General features: G+C 41.7%; 1 protein-coding gene across 10 annotated transcripts in view; it reads left to right on the forward strand.

Annotated features, from left to right (window-relative positions):
- The first annotated feature begins 8,673 nt into the window (after window positions 1-8,673).
- The window catches only part of Dennd1a (DENN domain containing 1A), a 503,183-nt gene continuing 487,743 nt past the window's right edge, over window positions 8,674-24,113 (forward strand). For 6 of the 10 annotated variants that reach the window (XM_052724298.1, XM_052724294.1, XM_052724299.1 and 3 more), the window contains exon 1: window positions 8,674-9,052. In XM_052724298.1, the coding sequence (XP_052580258.1) occupies window positions 8,689-9,052 (364 nt within the window). In that variant the 5' untranslated portion in view covers window positions 8,674-8,688. The remainder of the gene's footprint in view (window positions 9,053-24,113) is intronic. The other 4 variants (XM_052724301.1, XM_052724305.1, XM_052724302.1 and 1 more) reach the window with 2 other exon arrangements.

Raw genomic sequence — 24,113 nt, forward strand, 5'->3', positions numbered from 1 at the left:
GCAAAAGCACCAAATTCTACTGAATGGCACATTAAAAATGATTAAGTCAGTCAATTTTATGGTATCTATATTTTACCACAATTACAAAAGTATAAAAGGAATAAACAAATTAATTCCTGTGTGTGTGTGTGTGTGTGTGTGTGTGTGTGTGTGTGTGTGTGTGTGATAGGCATGTGTAGATTTCAGCAGACAACTTGCAGGAGTCAGTTCTCTCCTTCAGCTATGCTTCTACCATGTGGGGGGTTGGTGGATTCAACTCAGTTGTCAGGTTTGGCTGTAGGTATTTTGAAACAGGGTCTCATGTGTTATAGTAGAACAGGTGTGTGCTACCACACTCAATTTTATTAGAGATCAAATCTAGGCAAGCACTCTATCTATTGAACTATATCCCATGCCCTTGATTATTTTGATTTTGTGTGTGTGTGTGTGTGTGTGTGTGTGTGTGTGTGTGTGCATGTATGTGTGTGCATGTGTACATATGTGTGCTACAGTGTGTATGTAAAAGTCAGAGGACTACTTTTGGGAATCGATTTTCTTTAAAAAAAAGATTTATTTATTTTTATGTGCATTGTTGTTTTGCATGAATGTCTGTGTGAAGGTGCCAGATCCTCTAGAACTGGAGTTACAAACAGCTGCGAGTTACCATGTGGGTGCAGGGAATTGAACCTGGGTCCTCTGGAAGAGCAGCCAGTGCTACTAATTTCTGAGCCATCTCCCCAGCCCTCAGGAATCAGTTTTCATTACACCAGGAATTCTGGGGATCAAACTTAGGTTAGGCTTTTGGGGTAAGCACTAAGCTCAAACTTAAGGAAAAGAAATTCTAAATCTTGTTCTATGACTTGATGTTATTAGGAGAAGTGCCTCAAATAAGGGTTTTGAAACCATTTATTTACACATTCAATAAATATTTATTGGACACTGCATGCATGCTGAGATTGGTACTCAATGTTGAGATTCATATATCTATAAACCTGATGTGGTTCTTATCTTTATCAATTGGAAAATTTAGTAGAATAACATTCCTCTTGACTGAATAGCAAATACACAGCAAGAAGTTCATATCTTCCACTATTTCATCTTTACAAGATGGGCATTACACCCCCTTGTTAAAGAAGAAATCAAGGTTCAGAGAATTTAAGCAACTTTTTTCAAGTTCAACCAACTAACAGCCTGTGACTGCTTGATTCCTGAGCCTGTTCCCTGAGTTATTGGTATACCCTGTCTGCATTCCCTTTTTTTTTTTTGGGGGGGGGGGGGTTTTCGAGACAGGGTTTCTCTGTGTAGCTTTGCGCCTTTCCTGGAACTCACTTGGTAGCCCAGGCTGGCCTCGAACTCACAGAGATCCGCCTGGCTCTGCCTCCCGAGTGCTGGGATTAAAGGCGTGCGCCACCACCGCCCGGATGCATTCCCTTTTTAGGAGAGTCACAGTGTATTTTGCTAAACATGAAAGGCAAAGAAATTCTAAATTTAAGAAACCTATTTAAGGGGCTGGAGAGATGGCTCAGCAGTTAAGAGCACTGATTGCTCTTCTAGAGGACACAGGTTCAATTCCCAAAACCTATATGGCAGCTCATACCTATCTGTAACTCTAAGATCTGACACCTTCACACAAACATACACACAAGCAAAACAGCAATGCATATAAAATAAAAATAAATAAATTAAAAAAAAAGAAACCTATTTAACTTTATGATTCTGCATATCACAAGCTCCTTTTGTGGGAAGGGGAGCAGCACCCCTATTAATGAGCTGTGGATTCTTTCTACAGAATATAACCACAACACCCAGGAGAGTTGAAAACATATGTCCACACAAAACTGTGTACACAAATGTTCACAGTAGCATTAATTACCCATAATACCCAAAAAAGAGAAAACAACCCAAATGTCCAGCAACAATATGTGGATCAACAAAATGTGGCACAGCCAGCCAGAAGACATTATTTGGCAACAAAGAATGACTCATCCATGCAGTGACACAGATTTGAAAACCTTACATGAAGTCAAGAGGCAAGGCATAAAGGACGAACATCATATGATTCTACCTCTACAATATATCTGGAATAGACCAGTCTATAGAGGCAGGATGTAAACTCTTGGTTGCAAGATTGGGAGGGGAGTGACTGCTAGTGGGGGTGGGGTTTCTTTGGGTGGATGGGGAAAAAAGAGTTCCAGAATTAGGTAGTAGTGATGAGACTAACCTAAAAACTACTGATGTGCACATTTTCTTTTTTCTTTTTTTCCCCCCCGAGAATGGGTTTCTCTGTGTAACTTTGGAGCCTGCTCTGGAACTTACTTTCTAGACTAGGCTGGCCTCGAACTCACAGAGATCTGCCTGCCTCTGCCTCCTCAGTGCTGGGATTAAAGGTGTGCACCACCACCACCCGGCCGATGTGCACATTTTCAAGTGATGCTGTAACACAAATTGCTAAAGAGTCTTATTGATAAAGAACCCAGAGCCAGATACTGGTGAAAGCTGAAAGATCAGAGGGATAGAATAAGCCAGCCACAAGTTCTTATTGCCAGGAAATCCTCAGCCCAAGAGAGAGCTACTTCCTGTATAGTCATGCCTGTATACCTTTCTGTGCCCTTCCATCTTACTTCCTTTCTCTGCTCAGCTACAATACTTCCTATTTCTGCCCAGCTCAATCACTTCCTGTCTGTCTGTACAGACCTCCAGCCCTCTATGGTTAACTACTGCTGGGATTAAAGGTGTGTGGCTCTGTTCCCAGCATAGCCTTGAACTCACAGAGATCCAAATGGATCTCTGCTTCCCGAATGCTAGGATTAAAGGTGTGTGCTACCTGACCTCTATGCTTAATATAGAGGCTGGCTTTTTCCTCTGATCCCCAGACAAGCTTTATTTGTTAGAGCACAAATAAAATATCACCACATGATGGTTTTGTGTTTCAAGACGAAGTCTCAGTCTGTAGTCCCGGCTGGCCTCAGACTTGCAGTAATTCTCTGGCTTCAGCTTAAGTACTGGAATTACAGGTGTCAGCCATGCCCAGCTTAAAGTCAGATATATTATGATGCATTAACTACGTCAGATTTCAGAAAAAAATAACCTATTAGAAACAACACACCACAGAGCCCTGACTCACAGAACATTTATTCTGCCATTTAATACTGTATAATTAGGATGCATGGTAGCTGCTTGGAGGCCCTCTACTAACACAGATACATAAGTCCTAAGCAGAAAAACCAACAGGCAACGGTGCTTTGAGGCAAGTTTAGAAACTTTGGTGTATCAGAACATCAGTGCAGGAGGAATCACACAGTGCTGTGACTTCTTATCTGTTCCATTCACTTAGCCTATTTTAACAACAGTCTGGGTGGCAACGTTTCCAATCCTCTTCTCACTGGAGGATTTTAATTCTAACCATCGATTATGCCATGTACTTGGCAGGGAGATCTCATTTTATTTGAATGACATTAGATAAAAGAATTATAGAAAATAATGAGACACTGAATTATAGAATTTCAGAAATGGAATTACTTTGGGAAGAGATCCTGGCCTGATTCTTTTGCTTTGAGTGTAAGGATATAGACTGGAGAAGGTCAAGTCTTGTCCAAGGTCACAAAATCACACATGGCTAACACTGGTTGTCTTGCAATATTTGCCTCTCCTTGTTTGGAAATGTTATTCCTGCCTTCAGCTGTGCACATGACTACCTGGAATAAAGACCATATTTCCCAGTAAGATGAGGTTTCATGATTAAGATCTGGGCTGAGGAACAAACATGGAAGTGCTGTGAGCAACTTCTGGGAAGTTGTTTGTAGGTCAGAGTTTGGGGTGTATAGGTTCTCCCTTCTGGGTTGCAGGTTGATAGCTCAAGTTCAAGTAGCCAGCCTGGATGATGAAGTGGAAGATGTGTTTGTAGAATAAGAAAGAGAGGGGCTGGAGAGATGGCTTAGTAGTTAAGAGCACTGACTGCTCTTCCAGAGGACCCGGGTTCAATTCCCAGCACCCACATGGCAGCTTACAACTGTCTGTAACTCCAGTTCCAGGGAACCCTCACACAGACATACACACAGGCAAAACACCAATGCACATAAAATAAGAATACATCTATTACTTAAAAAAAAAGAATAAGAAAGAGAGCAGCAAGATGGAATCCTAGAGCTCTGATGATTTGGAATTGTCATCTTATCTCTATAATATTCATCTTTAGTCCTTACATGAAAGAGAAATAAGTTTCTATTTTTGTTTCAGTTACTGTTATTTCTGATTTCTATCCTTTACAGTTGAATTGAGTTGAAACTAACAGAATATAAACAGTAAAGGAGGGTTAGGAATTCTGGGCTCCTGAACCCAAGTACAGAACTATTATGTTTCTGTGTGTGTGAGCATGTGTACATATTTGTGTGTATGCAGGGGTGTGTGTGTGTGTGTGTGTGTGTGTGTGTGTATGTATGTGTGTGTGTGTGTAGGTAGGTAGGTAGGTAGAGGGCAACCTCAGGTGTGATTTGTTGAGGAATAGTATTTTAAGGTGTATTACTTTTGTTCATGTTGCATTTGTTTAACTCTGTGAAGCTGTGTACTGTGCCTGTCTAAAATACCTGATGGTCTTATAAAGAGCTGAACAGCCAATAGCAAGGCAGGACAAAGGATAGGAGGGGCTGGCAGGCAAAGAAAATATATAGAAGACGAAATCTGGGAGGAGAGATCTAGGAGCCAGAGAAAGAGGAGGACATCAGGGGCCAGGCACCCAGCCACACAGCCAGACATGGAGTAAGAGTGAAAGTAAGATTACAGAAATAAGAAAAGGAAAAAGCCCAGAGGCAAACGGTAGATGGGATAAGTTAAGAAAAGCTCGCCAGAAACAAGCCAAGCTAAAGATCAGGAATTTATAATTAATGTGTGATTTATCTGGGAGCTGGGTGGCAGGCCCCCCGAAAGAGTAAGAAACAACCAACAACAGTCATTCCTTAGGCATCATCCACCTTTTCCTTGAGACATGGTCTCCAATGGCCTAGAACGTATCTAGCTCAAGGGAATGGACAAGTGTTTCTCCCCAGCACTGGGATTACAGGCACATTACTATGCCTGACATTTAGTTTGTTTGTTTTTGTTTTTTTTTTAAAAAAACATGGATTCTGCAAATCACACTTAGGTCTTCATGCTTACAAAGTAAGCAGTTTATTCACTGAACTATCCTCCCAATCCTTATTATGCTTATTATTATTAATAATGAATGTCAGGGCTAGGGGTATAACATGGGAACAGAGTGCTTACAAGCACAAGGCCCTGAGTTTATTTCCCAGCAATGCAAATAATCAAACTAACAAGTGAAATAAACATTAAACTGTGCTTAGAGTTTTGTACATACTAGTTGCCAATACTTTTTGAGTGCTTATTACATGCTAGTCACTTTATACTTCATTGTCACTAATTTAATTCTCATCTTCACTTACTATAGGATATTATCACCCTCATTTTACAAAGAACTAAGATATTGAGAGATTAGATAAAACTAGTCCAAGTTCACATATGTTGTAAGAGGCAGAAGTGAGATTGGAATCCAGGTAGCCTGGTTCAGGTTCCTGCACTGTCGGCTCCTACATCACATCCTGTCTTATGATTTGAGCACCTCTTCATCCTCTCTACCCATTTTACAGAGGAGGAAGTGGAAACAGACAATTGCCCAATTATTTGCTTAAATTTACAGTGTGCAAACAGTACTATAGGCCAGACTCCCAACTCTGTGTTCTTTCCCTAGACCACCCTGCTGTCTAGAGGCCACCTGGGCAGATACATAAGCCCTACCTTTTGCCTCCCCTTCCAACACACAACACACACATATACACACACAACCACCCAGTAGGCACTCAGACATTTTTGTGGCCAGGATGGCTACAACCTTCTTTGAAAAGCAGCCAACTTTTGCCCTCCACCAGATAACTTTGTTTTATTTATAGTCCCCTGCACAGAGCTTTTGAACTGACTGCTCATTCCAGAGAAGATCTTGATAACAACTGCTCCTTGGAGAGGTTTCATAGAAAACAAGGTGAATAAACACGGGGAGCCGCTGCCTGTCTAGCAGAACACTGCTCCTGGGGGTGTTTAGTTGGTGTTGGTGTCTGGGTGCAGACTTTGATTTCAAAACAGCAGTTTGGATATTTCATTTTTTTTTTTAATTCAAAAAAGTTCACCCTTTGCCTTTCAACAACCTCAAGGCACAGACAAAAGGGAGATCTTATTTTTAACTGGAGGTACTCCCAAAGAAGGAGTTTTTCTACATTGTGTTTTCTTTACTTTCTGCCTGGCTGGGAGCCTAGGATGTTACTAGTAACTATGAGATGAGTGGAGAGTAGGGAGACATTTTTATGGATTTATAAAGGTTAAAATGGTAGAAGGCATTTCAGAAGAGAAAACTGAAGGAGGCAAGGAAGAGAAAGAAAAAGCCCAGTACTAAAAGGGACTCTGTGAGCTTATGGCATCTTCGGCCTTGTGTCTGAAAGTGCCACCCTCAAGAATGACTAGATCTGACATGTGTCTGGAATCACTCAGCACTGATGTTGATCTTGGCTTCACTAGTTGTTAGTGTCTCACCTGGTGAATATGCCTCAGTTTCCTCTTTGCAAATGGGGAGGGCAAATTCCCAGGAGCATCATGAGGATTGGCATGAACCCGTCCTGGGGAATATTGTGCCTAATTCATAAAGGGCATGCACTCATGCCCTCGCTAAACGGATCTGTCATTATTGCTTCCTTTGTGGGCCCTCCAGGCCTAGAGGCCATGAAACTGGGGTTCATGAAAGTGAGTCTCTCAGGGGGAGGGGGTATGGCAGGGACAGATAGTAGGTTAATGATCTTGGCTTTCAAATAGTTTCCCTTTTGTTAATTGCTGACAGAGACAGTTGTGATCAGAGGAAGTTTCAGTACTGGAGCCCTCATAATGACCAATAAAGGAAGCAGGGGCCCTTGCGGAGCCACCCCACAGGTCCTGTATTAGTTGCTTTTCTTCTGATGAAGCACCTGACAAAAGCAATTTAAAAGCCCAGCACTCAGGAAACAGAGGCAGGCATATCACTGCGTTCCTGGCCAACAGGGCTGGATCGTGAGACCCTGTCTCAAAACAAAACAAACAAAACCCCCAAACTGCCAACAACTTAGGAAAGGCTTAATTTGGCTCACAGACTGAGGGTACAGTATGACATGTGGGGAGGGCACGGCAGCAGGAGAGGGAGGCAGCTGGTCACAAAGAATCCAGTCAGGAAGCAGAGCCAGGAATGCTGCCTGAAAGCTCCCTCTTCTCTTTTAATCCAGCCCATGGAATAGGACCACCCTCCTGAATTAAACTGATCGAGAAACTCCCTCATAGACAGTCCCAGAACTTTTTTACTTAGCAGATTGGTTGTAGAACCTGATTCTCCCAGCACAATAGCCTCATTTTCATATCAGCTATGCCTGCTTGCAGAAAGTTGTCAAGAGTAAGTCTGCTGACAGTTAACAGCTCCTCAGAGACGGAGGGCTGGGGAGGGCCATTGACCCCACACCAGAGAATCCGCCTGCCCTCCCAGCCATTTGTGTGCAGTCTACTCTGACTGCACACTCCGCTGCACCTGGGGTGGGGCTGGCATTAGAGAACACAGATTGTAGTAGATTATAGGAGGTCATCTAAAGAAAATTATATATGTCTATGAGAAAGCTACCATTCATGCTAGGGTGGACACTTTCTAGTGCAGCTTACTCCTGTTAGAAACCCTCACTCATGCTTTGTAAGTCCAATAAACTCATTGGTTCCTCAGGTTGAACTTTGGTGGACTTACATTCTGGTTTGTTACTGGGGCCTTATAAGGAGAGGGTACACATTGTTTTCATATTCCCAGAGAAGGAATTCTCAAAATATGCTTCTAGATTCTGTCAAGTTGAAAATATTAATCACCACAGGTCCTATATTTCTAGGTAACTTTCCTGTGGGTATGAGTTACCAATCTTAACAGGAAAGGATAAGAGGAAACCAGGGCATGAAGTAAATGGTGTGACAGGATCTGTCTGGAATTCACAGGAAGGTATTGGTCTGAGGAGGCAACACTGCGTCTACGCCAAAGTTGCTAGGTGGGAATGAAGAGAACAGAAGATAGAAACAGGCCAGGTAAAGGAAGGACTTCAAAGCAGCAGTTCTTAGAATGTCCTTGCTGGAGGCCAGGAATACCAGAAGAGTTCTGGCTGCTTGCTATCTCTTACCTTTGTGCGGAAGTTACAGGTGAGGACAAGGCTTGGGAACTGAGTGGAGACACCTCTAACTCATCCCCTGCCCCTGGCATGAGGTTAGTTGGTACCTCATTTCCTGGGATGGGCAGGCTCTGTTTTCTTTCAAGCTCCTACCTATGGATGTTTTAAAAACTCTTTTAAGCTAAACTTTACTCTATGGTCCATGAACTTCATTCTTCAAATTCAGGAGCCAAGAACCCGAAGCCTGACTCAGTGAAAGCGGAGTCACTGTGGGTTACTGAGTTAAAGCATATACGAGGGGAGGACAAATGCTTCCTTCAAATTGAGACACCCCAAGTTTTGGCGTGTCAAGAGGATTCCACAGGGGCGTGAACGAAGGTTGCGTCAGTGGCCTCAGGGGTCACGATGGAAGTTTCTTCAGGGCGTTTTGGGTGGATTCTGACGGAGAGCAGTGGGACAGAAGTCTCTAGTTTTCTTCTCAGCGAAGCCCCAGGCCTCTCTCAGGTAGATGAGTGTCTGGCTGTGCGCTTCTAGCCCCGGAGGCCCGCCTCACGGAACGGACTACACTTCCCAGCAGACCCCGCGGTCGGCTGCGCGGGTGGGAGGGGGCGGCGGTGTGAGAGACGGAGGGGGCGGCGCGCGCCGGGTACGCGACCATGGCGTTCGCCAGGCAGGAGCGACTACTTTAACCCCGGGAGGCGGCGGCGAGGGAGCTATCCTCGAGCGGGCGGGCCCCAGCCTGAGGGAAAGGAGGAAAGGGCGGGGAGAGCGCCGGAGGGAGGCCGGTCGGCCGCGGGCGGGCGGGCAGCGCAGCGCCGAGCGGGGCCCGCGGGTCCATGAGGAGGCCCCGGGACCATGGGCTCCAGGATCAAGTGAGTGCGGCCGGGCGGAGCCGGGCCGGGCTGGGCGCAGGGGAGGCGAGGCCGGGCTGGAGCTGCAGGCCGCGGGCCGCGCTGGGGGACTTGTTGCCCTGACCGAAGGGGCGCCCCGCGTGGAGGCGTCAAGCGGGGAGGGGGACGGTTACCATGGCGATGCGGGAGGCTCGGGAACGGGGTGCGTGCGCGGTGGAGGAGCGCGGGTGATCAGATGTCCTCTCCTCACCTGAGAGCGGGAACCGCTGACGTGACGAGGTAGCTCCCTCCGCGGGACGTACCGAGCCTCAGAAAATGGTCATACAGCTGCTGAGAGTGGGGAGGTCTCCGGAAGCAAGTCCCCACACGTGTGTGTTTGTGGCGACCCCGAGAGTTGGCAGGTCCTGAGAGGTTGAAGTCTGACTGCTTGAGGCCTGTGGCCATTACAGAAGTGGTGTGAGGTTCTTTGGGGGGGGGGGGGGCGCTCTGGTGGATTTAAGGGCTTGATGGCCTGCAGAGGAAGGCCCTTTGCCTTTGCTTTTTCTCTCCTCTCAGTCTCCACACAAGCAAGGGCCAAAGGCTGTGAAGGAAGATACCTTTGGGTTGTAACTGAGCACCTGATTTTGAAAAGGTTTTGTAATCCAATCTGGCACATTCCTTCACTCCTTCATTCACTTGGAGTCCCTGGTTGAGGCTTCCTTTTCTGGTGAAATTGTTAATACTTGTTAACTTCAGAACCCACTGAAACATTGTTGTCCTCCTACTAGACTTACAAGTTGACTTTGGAAAGTGCAACTTTTATGTGGTCCAATTTGGGTGTGTTGCTTTGGACTATCTCTCCTCACAGCCAAGACCTCTTCTGGCCACTCCCTCCCCCAGCCCCAGATGCTTTATCTCTCTAATCATTAGCAAATGTTCACTTTTTCTCTATGACTAATAGAGTTGCTTAGGGACAGTTTCAAAGAAAGTTTACAGCATAGGCTTTTCGGGAAAACAGCATTCACAAGACACCATAAACCTCTTGTAGGAAAGTCGGTTGAATGTGTTTATTTCAGCATTTTGAGAATTGTACAGGGAAGTTTGAAAGAGGAAGGGCCTCAAGGGCAAAAATCTAATAATTATTCAGACATTGCTTCTCATGTCCAGGTGATGCACATGCAAGTGTGACCCTTGCCCAGCAGTTCATTCTCTAGCAGTTAGGTTTCTCATTTACAAAAGATGTCTAGTATGTGTTAAAGAAGCTCTGTGATACCTGCTGAATGAAATTAGAAAAGTTTGCTTAGAAAGTGAATGTGGAGGTATAAGGTGACTTTTATTTTTATAGAAAAGGGAGGAGGGGGTTAGAACATAACCCAAGCAGGAGTCTGAGAATCTGGGGAGGGAAAATGATGTAGTCTGTGAACTGTTGGCATTAAAAGGCACTCCAAGCTAAGTTCAGCTGTAAGAGCTATAAACTTGGATGTCAATAGCTCGCAGAAACACTTTCTTAAAGTCACCTCAGAGCTGCAGAGAAAGTGCGAGGATGCTTACTTTCTTGTTCTATAGAGTTCAGAGACTTGCCCAACTGGAGACATCAAGTGTTTGAGTGAACATTCAAAAAGATCAAGCAGAAGTTCAGTTGAGTAGCTGTGTCTGCTCATACTCTTGACAGTAGCAGGTTGACAAAGATGTTTCTTCAGTATGTTTTGTGGGACACATCACTCTAATATCTGAGCACTTGAGCAAGGGAATTTACCAAGGCGCGTGAAACTGTATTAAGTGTGAAGTTAATATGAAGAATGGCCTTATTGATCTTCAAACTTGACTGCTGAGTGGTTAAAAGAAAAAAAAAAAGGGGCCTGGGAAATATGTTAACCCGTGGTGAGTTTGAAAGAATATGAAAAGAGAAGTTATGAAAAGTCGTTATGATTTATAGTGAGTGTTGATTGTGTGATTTCTGTCCATAGTTAGGAGTATGGATGGACAAGTGGTGGGAGAACAATCAATTTGGGTACCACCGTTGTCATTGGAGAAGATGGCTTTGGTTGCTATTGGCTGTTCTGTCAGGCAGAACAAGGTGTTCACCTGGTTGAGGTGGAAGCTAAGTGTTCAGGCCCCATTGAATAAGTATATGGGTAGGTGAGTGGGGGCAGACTGAGCAATCTCTAGACTTACCCAAGAAATCTGTATTTTCTTTAGTTTATCTCTAATGCCTTGTGCCATTACAAGGACAGTTAACATCAGATCGGGGTTCAAATTCCAGCTCTTTTTTATGCTGACTATGAAACAGTGTATCGGTAAATCTGGATTTTCCTAGGGTAGAAGGGACCTGCAGGATCATTATGAACAGTAAACACAAGGTATTTTTTTTTTTTAACCAGGCCCATATTAAGATTAGTGGTTGTTTTACATCTTGCCAAATGGTTAAGAATGTCAGAGATGTATTTTATGCCAGAAATGTCAAAGAAATGTATGTTTCAGGTAATAGAAAACACAGTTTTGATGTTCATGTGGAGAGCAAGACTTAATAATGTTACAATATTAAAAAATAAAAGATTAAAAAAAGATACTGTCTGTAATTGTGAAGCTGGTGTCTGTATGATGAGTGATAAAGCAGGTGTGTTACTGGGTCCAGGAGGTGATTTACTGCTTGTTGAGACTTGGCAACCTGAGGCTCCTGGAGCAGTCTGTGTCGGGCACCATGGTAATGTTTAATGTGAATCATTTCATAAAACCCTTACAACTCTCCACTGTTGCTATTTATTAACTATTGTTTTCACATGAGAGAGTGGGAGTCCATAGGCTTAAGATCAGATGCTAGTTCCTTCAGATTGTCTGCACCCCCATCCTAGGTCAGGTCAGGTGCCTCTCTGTGTTTCTGTAACACTTGTTCATTAGGATGGCAGTGCCAGGTCTTGTTCCTCAATTGGCTTATATTAAGTGGGGCACAAACTTCTTGAGAGCAAGGACTATCAGATTTGTTTTTCAGTTCCTTGTATCAAACATGATTGTTTAGGAAGAATTTATCATAAATAGGGTCTGAATTAAGATTCTAAATTAAGACATTAGGTTCTCAGATTGAAATGTACATAGAATTCAGAAGAGCAGTTTGCTATTTTAACTCCCAAAACTTTTTGTATTCAGTAAGTCTAAGCCAAATTGTCCTGGTCTGGGGAGAATGTTACCTTTACTAATGAGTTTGTTTAGTCTGTGTTTTAATAATGGCACATTGTCTTGCATAAAACCAAACATCTAAGTGACAAAAGAAAGAGGTCACCACTATTCAGGTAGTTCACTTGAGACCTAAACTTTCAGCCCAAGCAGGTATTTCCTAAAGGCATAAAAGGAACAGGGTAAGTGACATTCTTGGACAGGTATGTTTAAATCTTATTTAGTGTTTGAGTGATCCCAGTGGACTGGAATATGGTTAATATGGGGCAGTTTAACTGATAATGCAGATGCACAGCAGGAAACCATGAGGCAGTTTAATATTGCTTGTGGTGACATCCTAGAAATTGCTTCCAGGCACCAAGTCCAGAAAGTGGGTTGTAAGAAATGGAAGGAAGTATTTTAAGTGAGTTCGAAGAGACCTGACATTAATGGACTCTGAGAAAAGCATACTTTAAGATTTGAAGGCATAGGAATGGGATAGGCCAACAACTTTGGCCCTGTGGTGGTGTCTGCATTAGCCCATATGCTCTTCTGCTGTCCCCATTGGACTGACCTCCTTGAGGTTGGTATTGGAGGAATTCATTAATTCAGTTACCCTCCTACTACAGAAACAAGAAGTGTCAAGCACACATTAAGCATTTAATAAATGTTAGCTGCTATCAATTATAGTAGCACTGTGCCTGATAGTATGCAAAGTACTAGGGGTACAAAAATGAAGGTTTTTTTTTTTTTGTGCTGAAGTTTTCTAAAGTAGTAGACACAACTACAAAATAATAGCACCGCCCCTCCCCCCAAACCTAGGCACAATCCAATATAATTGCTGTGGTGGCAGGGCTGCCAGTAATGACTAGGTGATGGAGTGAAGGTGAGACTGGCTACCCTGGGACTGGGAGGGAGTGTCAAGAGAAGGCTTTAGGGAGAGAATGTTTTAGTTGCAAGATGAATAAGAGCCCTAAAGGGGTAAGGGTGGTGATTGATGGTGGTATTGCTAGTGGTGATATTAACCAAGGGAGTAATATGTATGAAGACAGGCCTGTTAGGGAAATAAAAAAATACTTAGTGTGAGGAACTGTGTTAGACATCAGGGATTATAGTGGGGATAATAGATGGTTCTTATTTTTGTGGTACTAACAGTTTGGTGGGCCTGATAGATAAATTGTGTAAATTCACATAAAGTAATGTGGATGTGTTATAAAGCAATTGAGATGCTGAAGAGGGGATGATATCAAGTGGCTATCGTGTTTTGGATAGAGTGGTGGGGGGGGGGCTGGCTTCATTGTAGAGATGTTTGAACTCAGAATTGAAGGATAAAGAGGTATTAGTCCTGTCAAGTTTGGGCAAGACTATTTCAAGCAGAGGGCAAAGCAAGAGAACCCTGGGGAAGATTTTAGGAACTGATGATGTGAAAAAGGATTCAGGTGAGGTTAGTTAGTGCTAGAGTATGCTTAAACTAGGACTTATAGGTCTTGGGAATCTCAAAAATGCTTTCTTAAAGTGGAATTCATATACTATAACACTTATTTATTTTTGAGACAGGGTCTGTCTATGTACTCTTGGCTGGTGTGCATCTCTGTTTATCAGGCTGGCCTTGAACTCACAGAGGTCCATGTGCATCTGCATCCTGAGTGCTGGAATTAAAAGTGTGCAGCACAACCCCGGTCTTATAAAATCTTTTAAAGTAAATGACATGTCTACAGAGTCATGAGTGACCACCATGGTCTATTTCTGGAGCATTTTATTACCCTAGAAAGAAACCGTTAGCAATCACTCCCTATTCTCCCAAACTTTTCCGACTGTAGGCAGTCGTCAATCTAATTTCAGTTACTATAGATTTACCTATTCTGGGCATTTCATATATATGAAATAATATATAACCCTTTGTGTGTCTAGCTACTGTTCCTTTGCATAATGATTTCAAGGATTATGTTATAGTATTTGTGAGTCATGCATTTTCATGTGGGTAATATTTGTGTACATATACCACATTTTACTCCTTCGCTCATCAGTTGTTAGATATTTGGGTTGTTTCTACTTTTTCACTGTTAAAATGTTATTATGAACATTTAGTGTAGAGGAGAGAGATGGCTCAGTGGTTAAGAGCACTGACTGATAATTCCAGAGGAACCAAGTTCAATTCCCAGACTGTCCAGTGTCTGATCACGCCAGGATTAAAAAAAAAAAAAAAAAAAAAAAAGAAGGAACATTTAGTGTGAGCATGTGCTTTATCTCTGTTGAGTATATATACCTGAGTAGAATTGCTAGATCTTATTTGATGACTCTTAAAATAATTTTCCAAAGCAATTGTGCCACTTGATGTAAATTGGTATCTCCATGTGACTCTGATTTAGTACAAATGAAGTTGGTAGGAAACTTAGAATCAAAGTAGAAGGATAGGCTTCTCAGAAGAGGTTGAGGCTTGAACTGAAAGAAAGGGGAGACTTAGAAAAAGGAGATTCTCAAAGGAAGAATAATGGAAGCCTGTAGCTTGCAAGTGGACATAGCTTATCTCATTGTTGTCAAGTACAGAGAAGCAGCCTTGCTTTTTAAAAATTACATTTTGGAAAGATTTCATACATGTACATGATGTATTTTGATCATATTTCTCACCACTGCTTTTTCTTCTCCCACTGAACCTCTTCTTCCTACCTAGGCCATGCCTACTTTCATGTTTCTTTGTGTATGTGTGTCCCGCTGAGTGGAGTGAGGCTGCTTGAATGAGCATGGGTGGGCAGTTTTGCTTCATATAGCTCTGCTCTGGTCTGTTTTTGGACTGCTCTATAAGGGATCCCATTACCAAGTGCAAGGCAGACTTGCTGCTTCTTGTGACTTACAGCCGAACAGCCTGGACCCTGCTTTGTGATGGCATTGGGGTTGAGATGTGACTTTTCTTTGTATGTCTTCCCTTTCCAGCATAGTGCTTCCATCCCAGCCCCAGTAGACTGTAGAAGGACCTAGAATGGTGGGAGAAAGCCTTCTTAGAGATTGGGCTTTCTGTTACAGGAGCCCTGGGCCAGCCTGTTGAATTTTCATGAATTTTCTGAACAATGTGCTTGTGCTACTCTATGCTTCTAGTCATAGATTTGCAGTCAACTTTGGAGAGTGTGGTATGACAGATAGAAAGGTTGAAAAAGGGAAGGTAAATAAATGTTTTTATTCAGGCTGGAATGCTGGTTGCAGTTTCAAAGGTTAACCTTTTTTTCATGGCCCACTGAGAACTAATCCCTGGATTTGCAATACCTTTTTTGCTTAGGAGAACTTTGTTGGGACATGGAAAGATAAATAAGGACGAAACAAACAAAACAAAGTTGATCTCCTTTATTCTTACTGAATTCATACCTATTCATTCCAAGTACAGTCATGTGCCATATAAGGACGTGATGGATACACAATTGATAGTCCCATAGAAGTCTATAATATGTGATGCTCAAATAACAAAATTGCCCAACAACACATTTCTCAGAATATATTTTTATTAGTGCATTTAAGATTTTAGAAGAAACCAGATTTTTGTTGTTTTTGTTTTTTTGAGACAGGGTTTCTCTATAAACATGGCTGTCCTGGAACTCATTTTGTAGACCAGGCCAGCCTCCAACTCAGAGATCCACCTGCTTCTGCCTCCTGAGTGCTGCACTGCCACACTCAGCTGAAAACAGATTTTTTTTTTTTTTTTTGGTTTTTCTAGACAGGGTTTCTCTGTGTATCTTTGTGCCTTTCCTGGAACTCACTTGGTAGCCCAGGCTGGCCTCGAACTCACAGAGATCCGCCTGGCTCTGCCTCCCGAGTGCTGGGATTAAAGGCGTGCGCCACCACCGCCCGGCTAGATTTTTTTTTTAAAAGAATGTTCCAAATAAAAGCAAGAAAAAATTGTCTTCAAAATGTATTTGTTCCTGTTGAAAAGACAGGTGACATTCCAAGAATTTGTATGTTGGTTCTATTAAATACAGATCAGCAGCTGTCATGAGCAAGGGCATTCCAGACAGGGTAGCTGAAATACAGGAAGTCACACACACACATGGACATGGACGTGGACACAGATTACAGAATGTGGACTTGAAAAAAGAATAGGCTTGTGCCATTGAAGAGTTGAGTGAGGGTTATAATGGGGTCTCACTGGGGCTTTTAGGTAGACTACCAGCAGCAGAGCATCAGGTTAGAGAGCAGTGGCCAAGCAGTAGCATTTCTGGGTTGTGCAAGGTGATACACGAGGAAAATGTATTAGACCTTAAGATTATTTTAATGACAGCTTTCAGAACTTCTATATTTTTCTAATTTACTAGTATAGCAATGAACCATTAGAGTTTATAGGTAGATACATGTCAGGTGTGTTGCTTAGTTTTTACTAATAAGAATGTATGGGGAAAAGGAAGGCTGATGGATTGTGGAACTGCATAGTAGTTTGTGCTGCAGGAGGTGAAGGCCTGATCTGAGGTTTTGGCAGTGGAAAGAAAAGGGGTGAATTTCGGAGAGATTTTAGGTAGATGTGACAGGAGGTTGTGGACGCCAGAGAGGGTGAAGATGATCCAGCAAACTTACTTAGCCAAGTTGTATTTTAAATGGGCTGCATGATGTGTTTGCATTTCTGAAGACAAGTGAAAAGTTACAATTGGGAGAAGGTATTTTGGTCTACAGTGAGAAAGGCTTTTTTTTTTTTTTTTTTTTTTTTGGTTTGGTTTTTTGAGACAGGGTTTCTCTGTGTAGCCCTGGCTGTCCTGGAACTCTGTAGTCCAGGCTGGCCTTGAATTTGGAGATCTACCTACCTCTGCCTCCCAGGTGCTGGGATTAAAGGTGTGCACCACCAATCAGAGAAAGGAAGGAGTCTTTAAGAGCCCCACAGTGAAGGTATGAGCTCTGGTAGATAAGTAAGACTTAAAGTGAGCTGGTTCCAGCTTCAAGAAGGAAATATATCCATGGCAGATTTAGAAAGAGCGAGCAACAGAAAGAAACATCTTTTGATCTGTCAGCCACAGGAAAAGTTTCAGGGATGTTGCATTGATCTTACTCATTAGGCCTCATGAAGAAATGGAAGGAAGGAAACCGGTGGTCTAGAGAAGCAGCTCTGCCTGGACTCCAGGGTGTGAGGGAAGCTGGGATGGGGAATATGGTGCTGAAGCATCAATCTGCCCCCGTCCCCACACCCCAAAAGATCTATGTGACAAAACCAGCTTAAAACTTGTTTACAGTATTCTCAGTGCTAAATTGAGTCTTTTTCCCCAGCCCGAGGACATTCGTATGTCCACTCAAGTTGTTTGATTGTTGAGTAAATGACAGCTATCAGGAGTCTTGCTTGTCGAGATTAAAACATGCTGTCATCTGAAAACCTGAAGTTTAAAAAAAGTCAAAAGAAAGCAAGCAAATATGTTTCTTTTTACAGCAGTTTTTTAAAAGCATATTTGCTTCCTTTAGTGAGCCAGTTAAGTTGTATGGTATGTTTTACTGGATTTATTTGAAGGCTGGAGATTCTGATGTCTGAAAATCATTTCTCTTGCTGACTGGGGAGAAAGGAAAGTCTATAGTCTACTAAGAGATCAGATGAGCATGTAAATAATCAGAATTGCAGTACTTAAAACATTTTATGTTTTCATAAATACTGGACATTTTTATTCCATTTTCTAAAAGACATGGATAATTTATACTTTGTTTTAGCTTGTATCACTGTTCAGTCATTTTCCATGGTGCTTAGACTTTTAAAGTGATTTTATATTGGAAAATAAACATCTGTAAAAATAGAGCAGCTTAGTAAGCTCCCAAATCACTCTCATCACTCACTTTCAACCTATTAAGTTATGTCTTTAGTTTCATTTGTGGGTAATGGTTTGTAATTCCCTCTTCCACCTAGATTATTCTGAATCAAATTCCAAATGACATATTTCATTTGTAAATTTCCCTGTCACTGAAAGAGCTGAAAGATCTTTTAAAGCAATAATGCCACACCTAAAAAATTTACAAGACTTTTTTAGTATTATTACATATCTATCCATAATTTCATAGAGTTTTTTTTGCTTATAAAAATGTTTAAGTTTTATTTATTATTAGTGTATGATGTGTGGGTTCACCATGGTTTATATGGTGTATGTGTGGAGGTCAGAGGACACTTTTGTGGAGTTGGTTCTCTCCTTGCTTATGTGGGTTCTAGAGATGGAACTCAGTGCTCAAGCTTGTTCAAGTGGCAAGCATCTTTATTTACTGTGCCATATTGCCCCTCCCCCATCTTAAAAACAGATTTGTTTGAATACACTGTTATACACTGTATCTGGTTGTGTATCTCATAAATCTCTTTTTTACTTTTTGTAAATTTTTTTTTTTTTTTGAGACAGGGTCTCTCTATATAGCCCTGGCTGTTCTGGAACTCACTGTGTAGACAAGGCTGGACTCAAGCTCACAGAGATCTGCCTGCCTCTGCCTCCCAAGTGCTGGGATTAAAGGCGTGCGCCACCATGCGTGGCTCTGCAATTTCTTTCTTTTTTTTTTTTTTTTTTTTTGGTTTTTCGAGACAGGGTTTCTCTGTGTAGCTTTGCGCCTTTCCTGGAACTCGCTTTGGAGACCAGGCTGGCCTTGAACTCACAGAGATCCGCCTGGCTCTGCCTCCCGAGTGCTGGGATTAAAGGCGTGCGCCACCACTGCCCGGCTTTTTTTTTTTTTTTTTTTTTTTTTTTAAAGATTCATTTATTTATTATGTATACAGCATGTATCCCTGCAGGCCAGAAGAGGGAGCCAGATCTCATTACAGATGGTTGTGAGGCACCATGTGGGTGATGGGAATTGAACTCAGGACCTCTGGAAGAACAGTCAGTGTTCTTAACCTCTGAGCCATCTCTCCAGCGCAATTTATTTCTTAAAGAAATTGACTGTTGGTTCTATGTAATTTCCATTGCATCCTCATGATTTATTTAATATGTTCCCCTATCTTTTATATTTCCTCTAACTTGTTAATTAGAATGAGTGACTTGGTGAGATTCAAGTTCATTTTCTTGGCAAGAATACTTAGTGGTAAGAGCTGCTTCTACCAGGCAGCACATGGTAGATACCTGGTTCTCTGTCCTGGTTTCACTGGCTAAGGTGGTCAAATGCCATATTCTGTTTCTGTCATGTCTTCTTCTGTTAGTTGGAATGCTTCTATAAAGAAAACCTTTCCCATCTCAACCTTTGAATGACTCCAGATACAGTTCACACCAGAAAGACAGGATGAATGCTTGTTTGCCTTTATGAGTTTTCATACAGCTTCCTTTAATTTTCTGAAGGCAATTAATTTTTTTTTATTGAGGGAGTGTCACTTTAAATGCATTTATGTAATCTTATTTGCTGCCCCCTAAGCTATTATATACTTATTATACTCATTGATGTTAAACTTGTCTCCCCCCGCCCCTCCCGCCACCCCTTATTTGTTGTTGTTCTTTGGGAGTCTTGAAGTCCTTTTGCCAGGTCCTATGAGTTTCTAAGAGTTTGAGTCATTTTAAGTGTTTCTTGCTCCAGACCTATATTCTACCATTTTTTCTTGGGAGTCTTGCCTACTTATGGTGGGAAATGGCCTTAGTAATCTTGGTCTGGACTTTAGTTTTGTTTTTCAGTGTGGGAAGGTTTACTATTGTGTCAGTCATTTCTAGGCTTTTCCAGAGGTCAAAACTGGACAGGGGTCAGGAGGTGTGTGTGTGTGTGTGTGTGTGTGTGTGTGTGTACACTAAAGTATTTCTGGGCATGGTGCTGTACACCTTTTAGCCCAGCTCTTGAGAGGCTGAGGCAGAGGATTATGAATTCCTGGCTAGTCTGAGCTACATACTGAGACCTGCTTTAACATAATAGAAATGTGAAATTGTTTGCTATGTTCATACCAGTCTTTCCCAATTCCAGATACAACAGTTTCTATTTACCTTCCTCACCTTTTCATCTCAGTCTCGAACATTGTACTCGAATACTAAATTTCTAACAACTCTTTAGCTTTTTCTGTAATGCCCAGGCTACTCAGTAGCAGTCCTAGCATTGCCTCTAGCAGTAGAACTGCTGAAAATATTTATTATTATTTTAATACTATTTATTATTGTTGTGCATATGTTGTGTGCCACAGTGTGCATGTGGAGGTCAGAGGACAACTTTGCGGAGTCAAGTGTCTTCTACATTTATATAGGTTCCAGGGATTGAACTCAGGTCACCAGGCTTACAAAATGTATATATTTACCTGCTGAGCCATCTCTCTTGGAACTGGCATTACAGGTGATTGTAAGCTGCCTAGTATGGGTGTTGGGAACTGAATTTGGATCCTGTAAGGCCTGTAAGTGCTCTTAATCACTGAGTTGTCTCTCAAGACGATTATTATAGATTTATTCTTATTCCCTCTGCATCCCCACAAATGGGTAGCAGGAGGGAGAGAGAAAGTAAAAGAAACCGAGGGCACTCATGTACCGTGGTGCACAGAGAAAACCTTTGGGAATTGGTTCTCTCCTTCTGCCTTGATTTTGAGCAGGGTCTCTCTAGTTCTTTCTGCCAGCACTGCATAGGTGAGCTTCAGCCAATTCTGTTGCTGCCCCCTGTTTGACTCTGAATATTGTGGCTTGGATTACAGATGCAGTCACTGTGTTCAGTTTTTTACATAGATTTCTCAGAAAGTGCTTTTACCCAATGAGCTATCTTGTAGGCCCATTATTATTATTTAATTTGGTAGGGTTTTTTGTTTGTTTTGGTCCATGGGGCATACCTCATAAAGAATGTATAGTCAAATTACTGTTTTAAACAAGTAGAAATAATTTCTTTGTGGTTGTGTCATCAACTTGAAACAGAAACATAGTTGACTTAAAACAGTTTAAATTTTTGGGGGAGTTGCTTATTTAATTTTTTAAGCTCAAGGATAATTTTATTAGAGTTTAAAAGAACAACCCTAGGGCAGGTAAGCTGTAAATCTCAGAACCTGCCCAATGAGGAAGATGGAGAAAAGGAAGAGAGAAAACCATGCTATTTGTGAGCAACCACATGGTGGAAGTGAGAATAAATAAGTACCTTCAGAGAAAAAGAGTAAGAGGCTGTGGCCAGTATTAGAAAAAGGGAGAAAGAAGAAAAAGGCAAAGTTGAGTTTATCTGGGTTAGAAAGGCAGACCTAACAGAGCCACGTGCTGCAGCTCTGTAAGGAACTGCTGGAATTGCTTTTATAGGCAATTTAATTTGTTTTGTCATTGCATGTAATATAGCTTCAAAGATAAAGCTACAGAACAGGTATATTCATAAAAGTCCCATATCCCTTCTTTGTTTCCCTTGCTTCTTTTCTCTGTAGGTAACCAGTTTGATTTTATACTTTTATTTGTCATCCCACTAAAAGTGATCAAGAAAGGCAAATAGGTAGTATATTCATGCATCTTTATGCCAGGCCTTCAAATGAGTAGTAGCATTCTCAGCCCACTTCCCCCTTTGACTTTTTCAAAGAGATGAAAGAGATGACTCTTAGCAGTGTGTAGAAACCACCCTTCTCTATAGACAGCATAGTATTCTATTTAGTAGACCATGATTTATTCAACCTGTCTCATACAGATGGATATTTAAGTTACAAATCTTGCAAAAATAAATACATATATATGTATTTTATTATATTAATATTATTATATTAATATTATATTAATATTATATATATATATATATATATATATATAGAGAGAGAGAGAGAGAGAGAGAGAGAGAGAGTACTTTTTAGGATGGAATAGTGGGTCAGATGGTAAATTTGGGGCTGGGAGTATTGTAGCTCATTGGTGAAACTTAGCTAGCATGCCCAAAACTTTTGGTTTGATCCCCAGTGCTGAAGGACAGAAAGCAAATCTGTAATTTTGCTAGATAATCTTTTTCCACATGATTTGTGTCCAGTCTCACTGTCACCGGAGGGTGCTGTTAACTTTATAGCTTTGTCAACAGGATGTGTTTGTCAGACCTTAAAAAGTATTTTGATTGGGCTGGGGATATAACTCAGTAGAGTGCTTGCCTCGCATGCAGGAAGCCCTGGGTTTGATCCGCATCATGGCATAAACCAGGTGCTGTGACGCATATCTGTAATCCCAGTACACAGATTAAGGCAGGAAGACCAGAAGTTCAAGGTTATCCTCTGCTACATAGTTGGAGGCTGGTTGGGACAGCATAAGACTCTGTCTCAAAATTTTTTAAATCAAAGTTTTAAGTACACGATAACAAATCAAATCTTTTATAATCCCATGAAGAACAACAAGCCCTCTACCCTGCTCTTTTCCAGTCTTATTTGGATCAAACACTGTTTACTGGTCCTATTTTTAGTTCTGTCGATTCACCCATAACCCTAGATAAAGCTTTCTGTTAATTAATCTTAGACAGTAACTACTGATTCCCTGAAATGAAAATAGAGTGCCTTTATAGTACTTTTCTCTTTGTATTTTCTTTCTTTCTTCTTTGGTCCTAGGGATTGAACTCAGAGCCTTCAAGAACCATATCATCTCCAGCCTTTGTCCATTGTTTTCTATATTTATATTATGTTAATTATGATATTGGTTAATTATACTTAGGATGTCTTTATTGTTTCACTAACTTTTAGCAGTGTCTCTTGACTCAGTACTTTGAAAGGCAAGGAGAAGAATTTACCCTGGCTTGCTGGTCTACCTTCTCTAAGCTAGACTTTTACTTTATGTGACATTTATTTATCTTGGTGTTTTGAGACAGGGTTTCACTTATGTAGCACAGGCTGGCCTTGCATTTATGATCTTCCTGCCTCTGCCTCGTGAATGCTGAAATTATAGGCATGTGCCATGATCCTTTAAATTTTGATGTATGACTAGAGCCACAGTTTCAATGCTTCTTCTTGTGTTAACTCTAGAAATAAAATATTTGTTGTGAATATTTAAATATAAGAACTTATGTTGGCATAAGTTTTCCTGTGTCCCGCCTGGCCCACAGCAGCTTATAAAATAATCACTCAGAGACTTAATATTAATTATAAAACTGTTTGGTCTATGGCTCCGGCTCCTTGCTAGCTAATTTTTACAACTTAATTCAACCTATTTCTATTAATCTGTGTTTTGCCATGTGACTTTGTGGCATTACCTGTGTTCCATTACATCTTGCTCCCCAGTAGCACTCAGCATCTCTTCTGACCCAGGCTTTCTCCTTCCTGTATCTCTGCTTGGATTTCCCGCTTGCCTCTAAGCTGCTTTGCCATAGGCAAAAGCAATTTATTTATTAACCAATGGTAGTAACACATATTCACAGCATACTGAAAGAACATCCCACAGAAACTTAATTCTACTAGGGCATATAGGGCTTTAGAATAACATTTTCTTCCTGTTTGGAGAAGAATGTTAACATTAGTGCCTGGTGAACTTCGTTACAGTTCATCTAGAATTTAACATTATGCTCATCCTACTTTTTTTTTTTTTTTTTTTTTTTTTTGGTTTTTCTAGACAGGGTTTCTCTGTGTAGCTTTGCGTCTTTCCTGGAACTCACTTGGTAGCCCAGGCTGGCCTCGAACTCACAGAGATCCGCCTGGCTCTGCCTCCCGAGTGCTGGGATTAAAGGCGTGCGCCACCACCGCCCGGCTGCTCATCCTACTGTTATTATTAGCTTCAGCTCTATATTTAAAAAGGTTTGCATTTATTTGTGCAAAACAGTGAAGTCTGACATCAACTTGGGGGATCTTATTTCTTAGCATAGTATGCTTACCTTCGTTTCCCTCTTCCTGAAGTCCTTAGTCATCATCATTTTCTTCTGACATTATTTGCTTTTATCATATTGTTCCCCCACCCAAACTTGAAATGGTGCTTGTGTGAGGCTGGACATAGTGGCACACTCCTTTAATCCCAGCACTCAGGAGGCAGAGGCAGGTGGATCTCTGAGTTTGAGGCCAGCCTGGTCTACATGGTGAGTTCCAGGACAGCCAGAGCTACATAATAGAAAGACCCTGTCTTAAAGAGAAACAGAGAGACGGGTGCTTGTGATTTTT

The sequence above is a fragment of the Peromyscus californicus genome, unplaced genomic scaffold, assembly GCF_007827085.1.
Source record: "Peromyscus californicus insignis strain IS unplaced genomic scaffold, ASM782708v3 Scaffold_7__1_contigs__length_154581171, whole genome shotgun sequence".
Taxonomy (NCBI): Eukaryota; Metazoa; Chordata; class Mammalia; order Rodentia; family Cricetidae; genus Peromyscus; species Peromyscus californicus.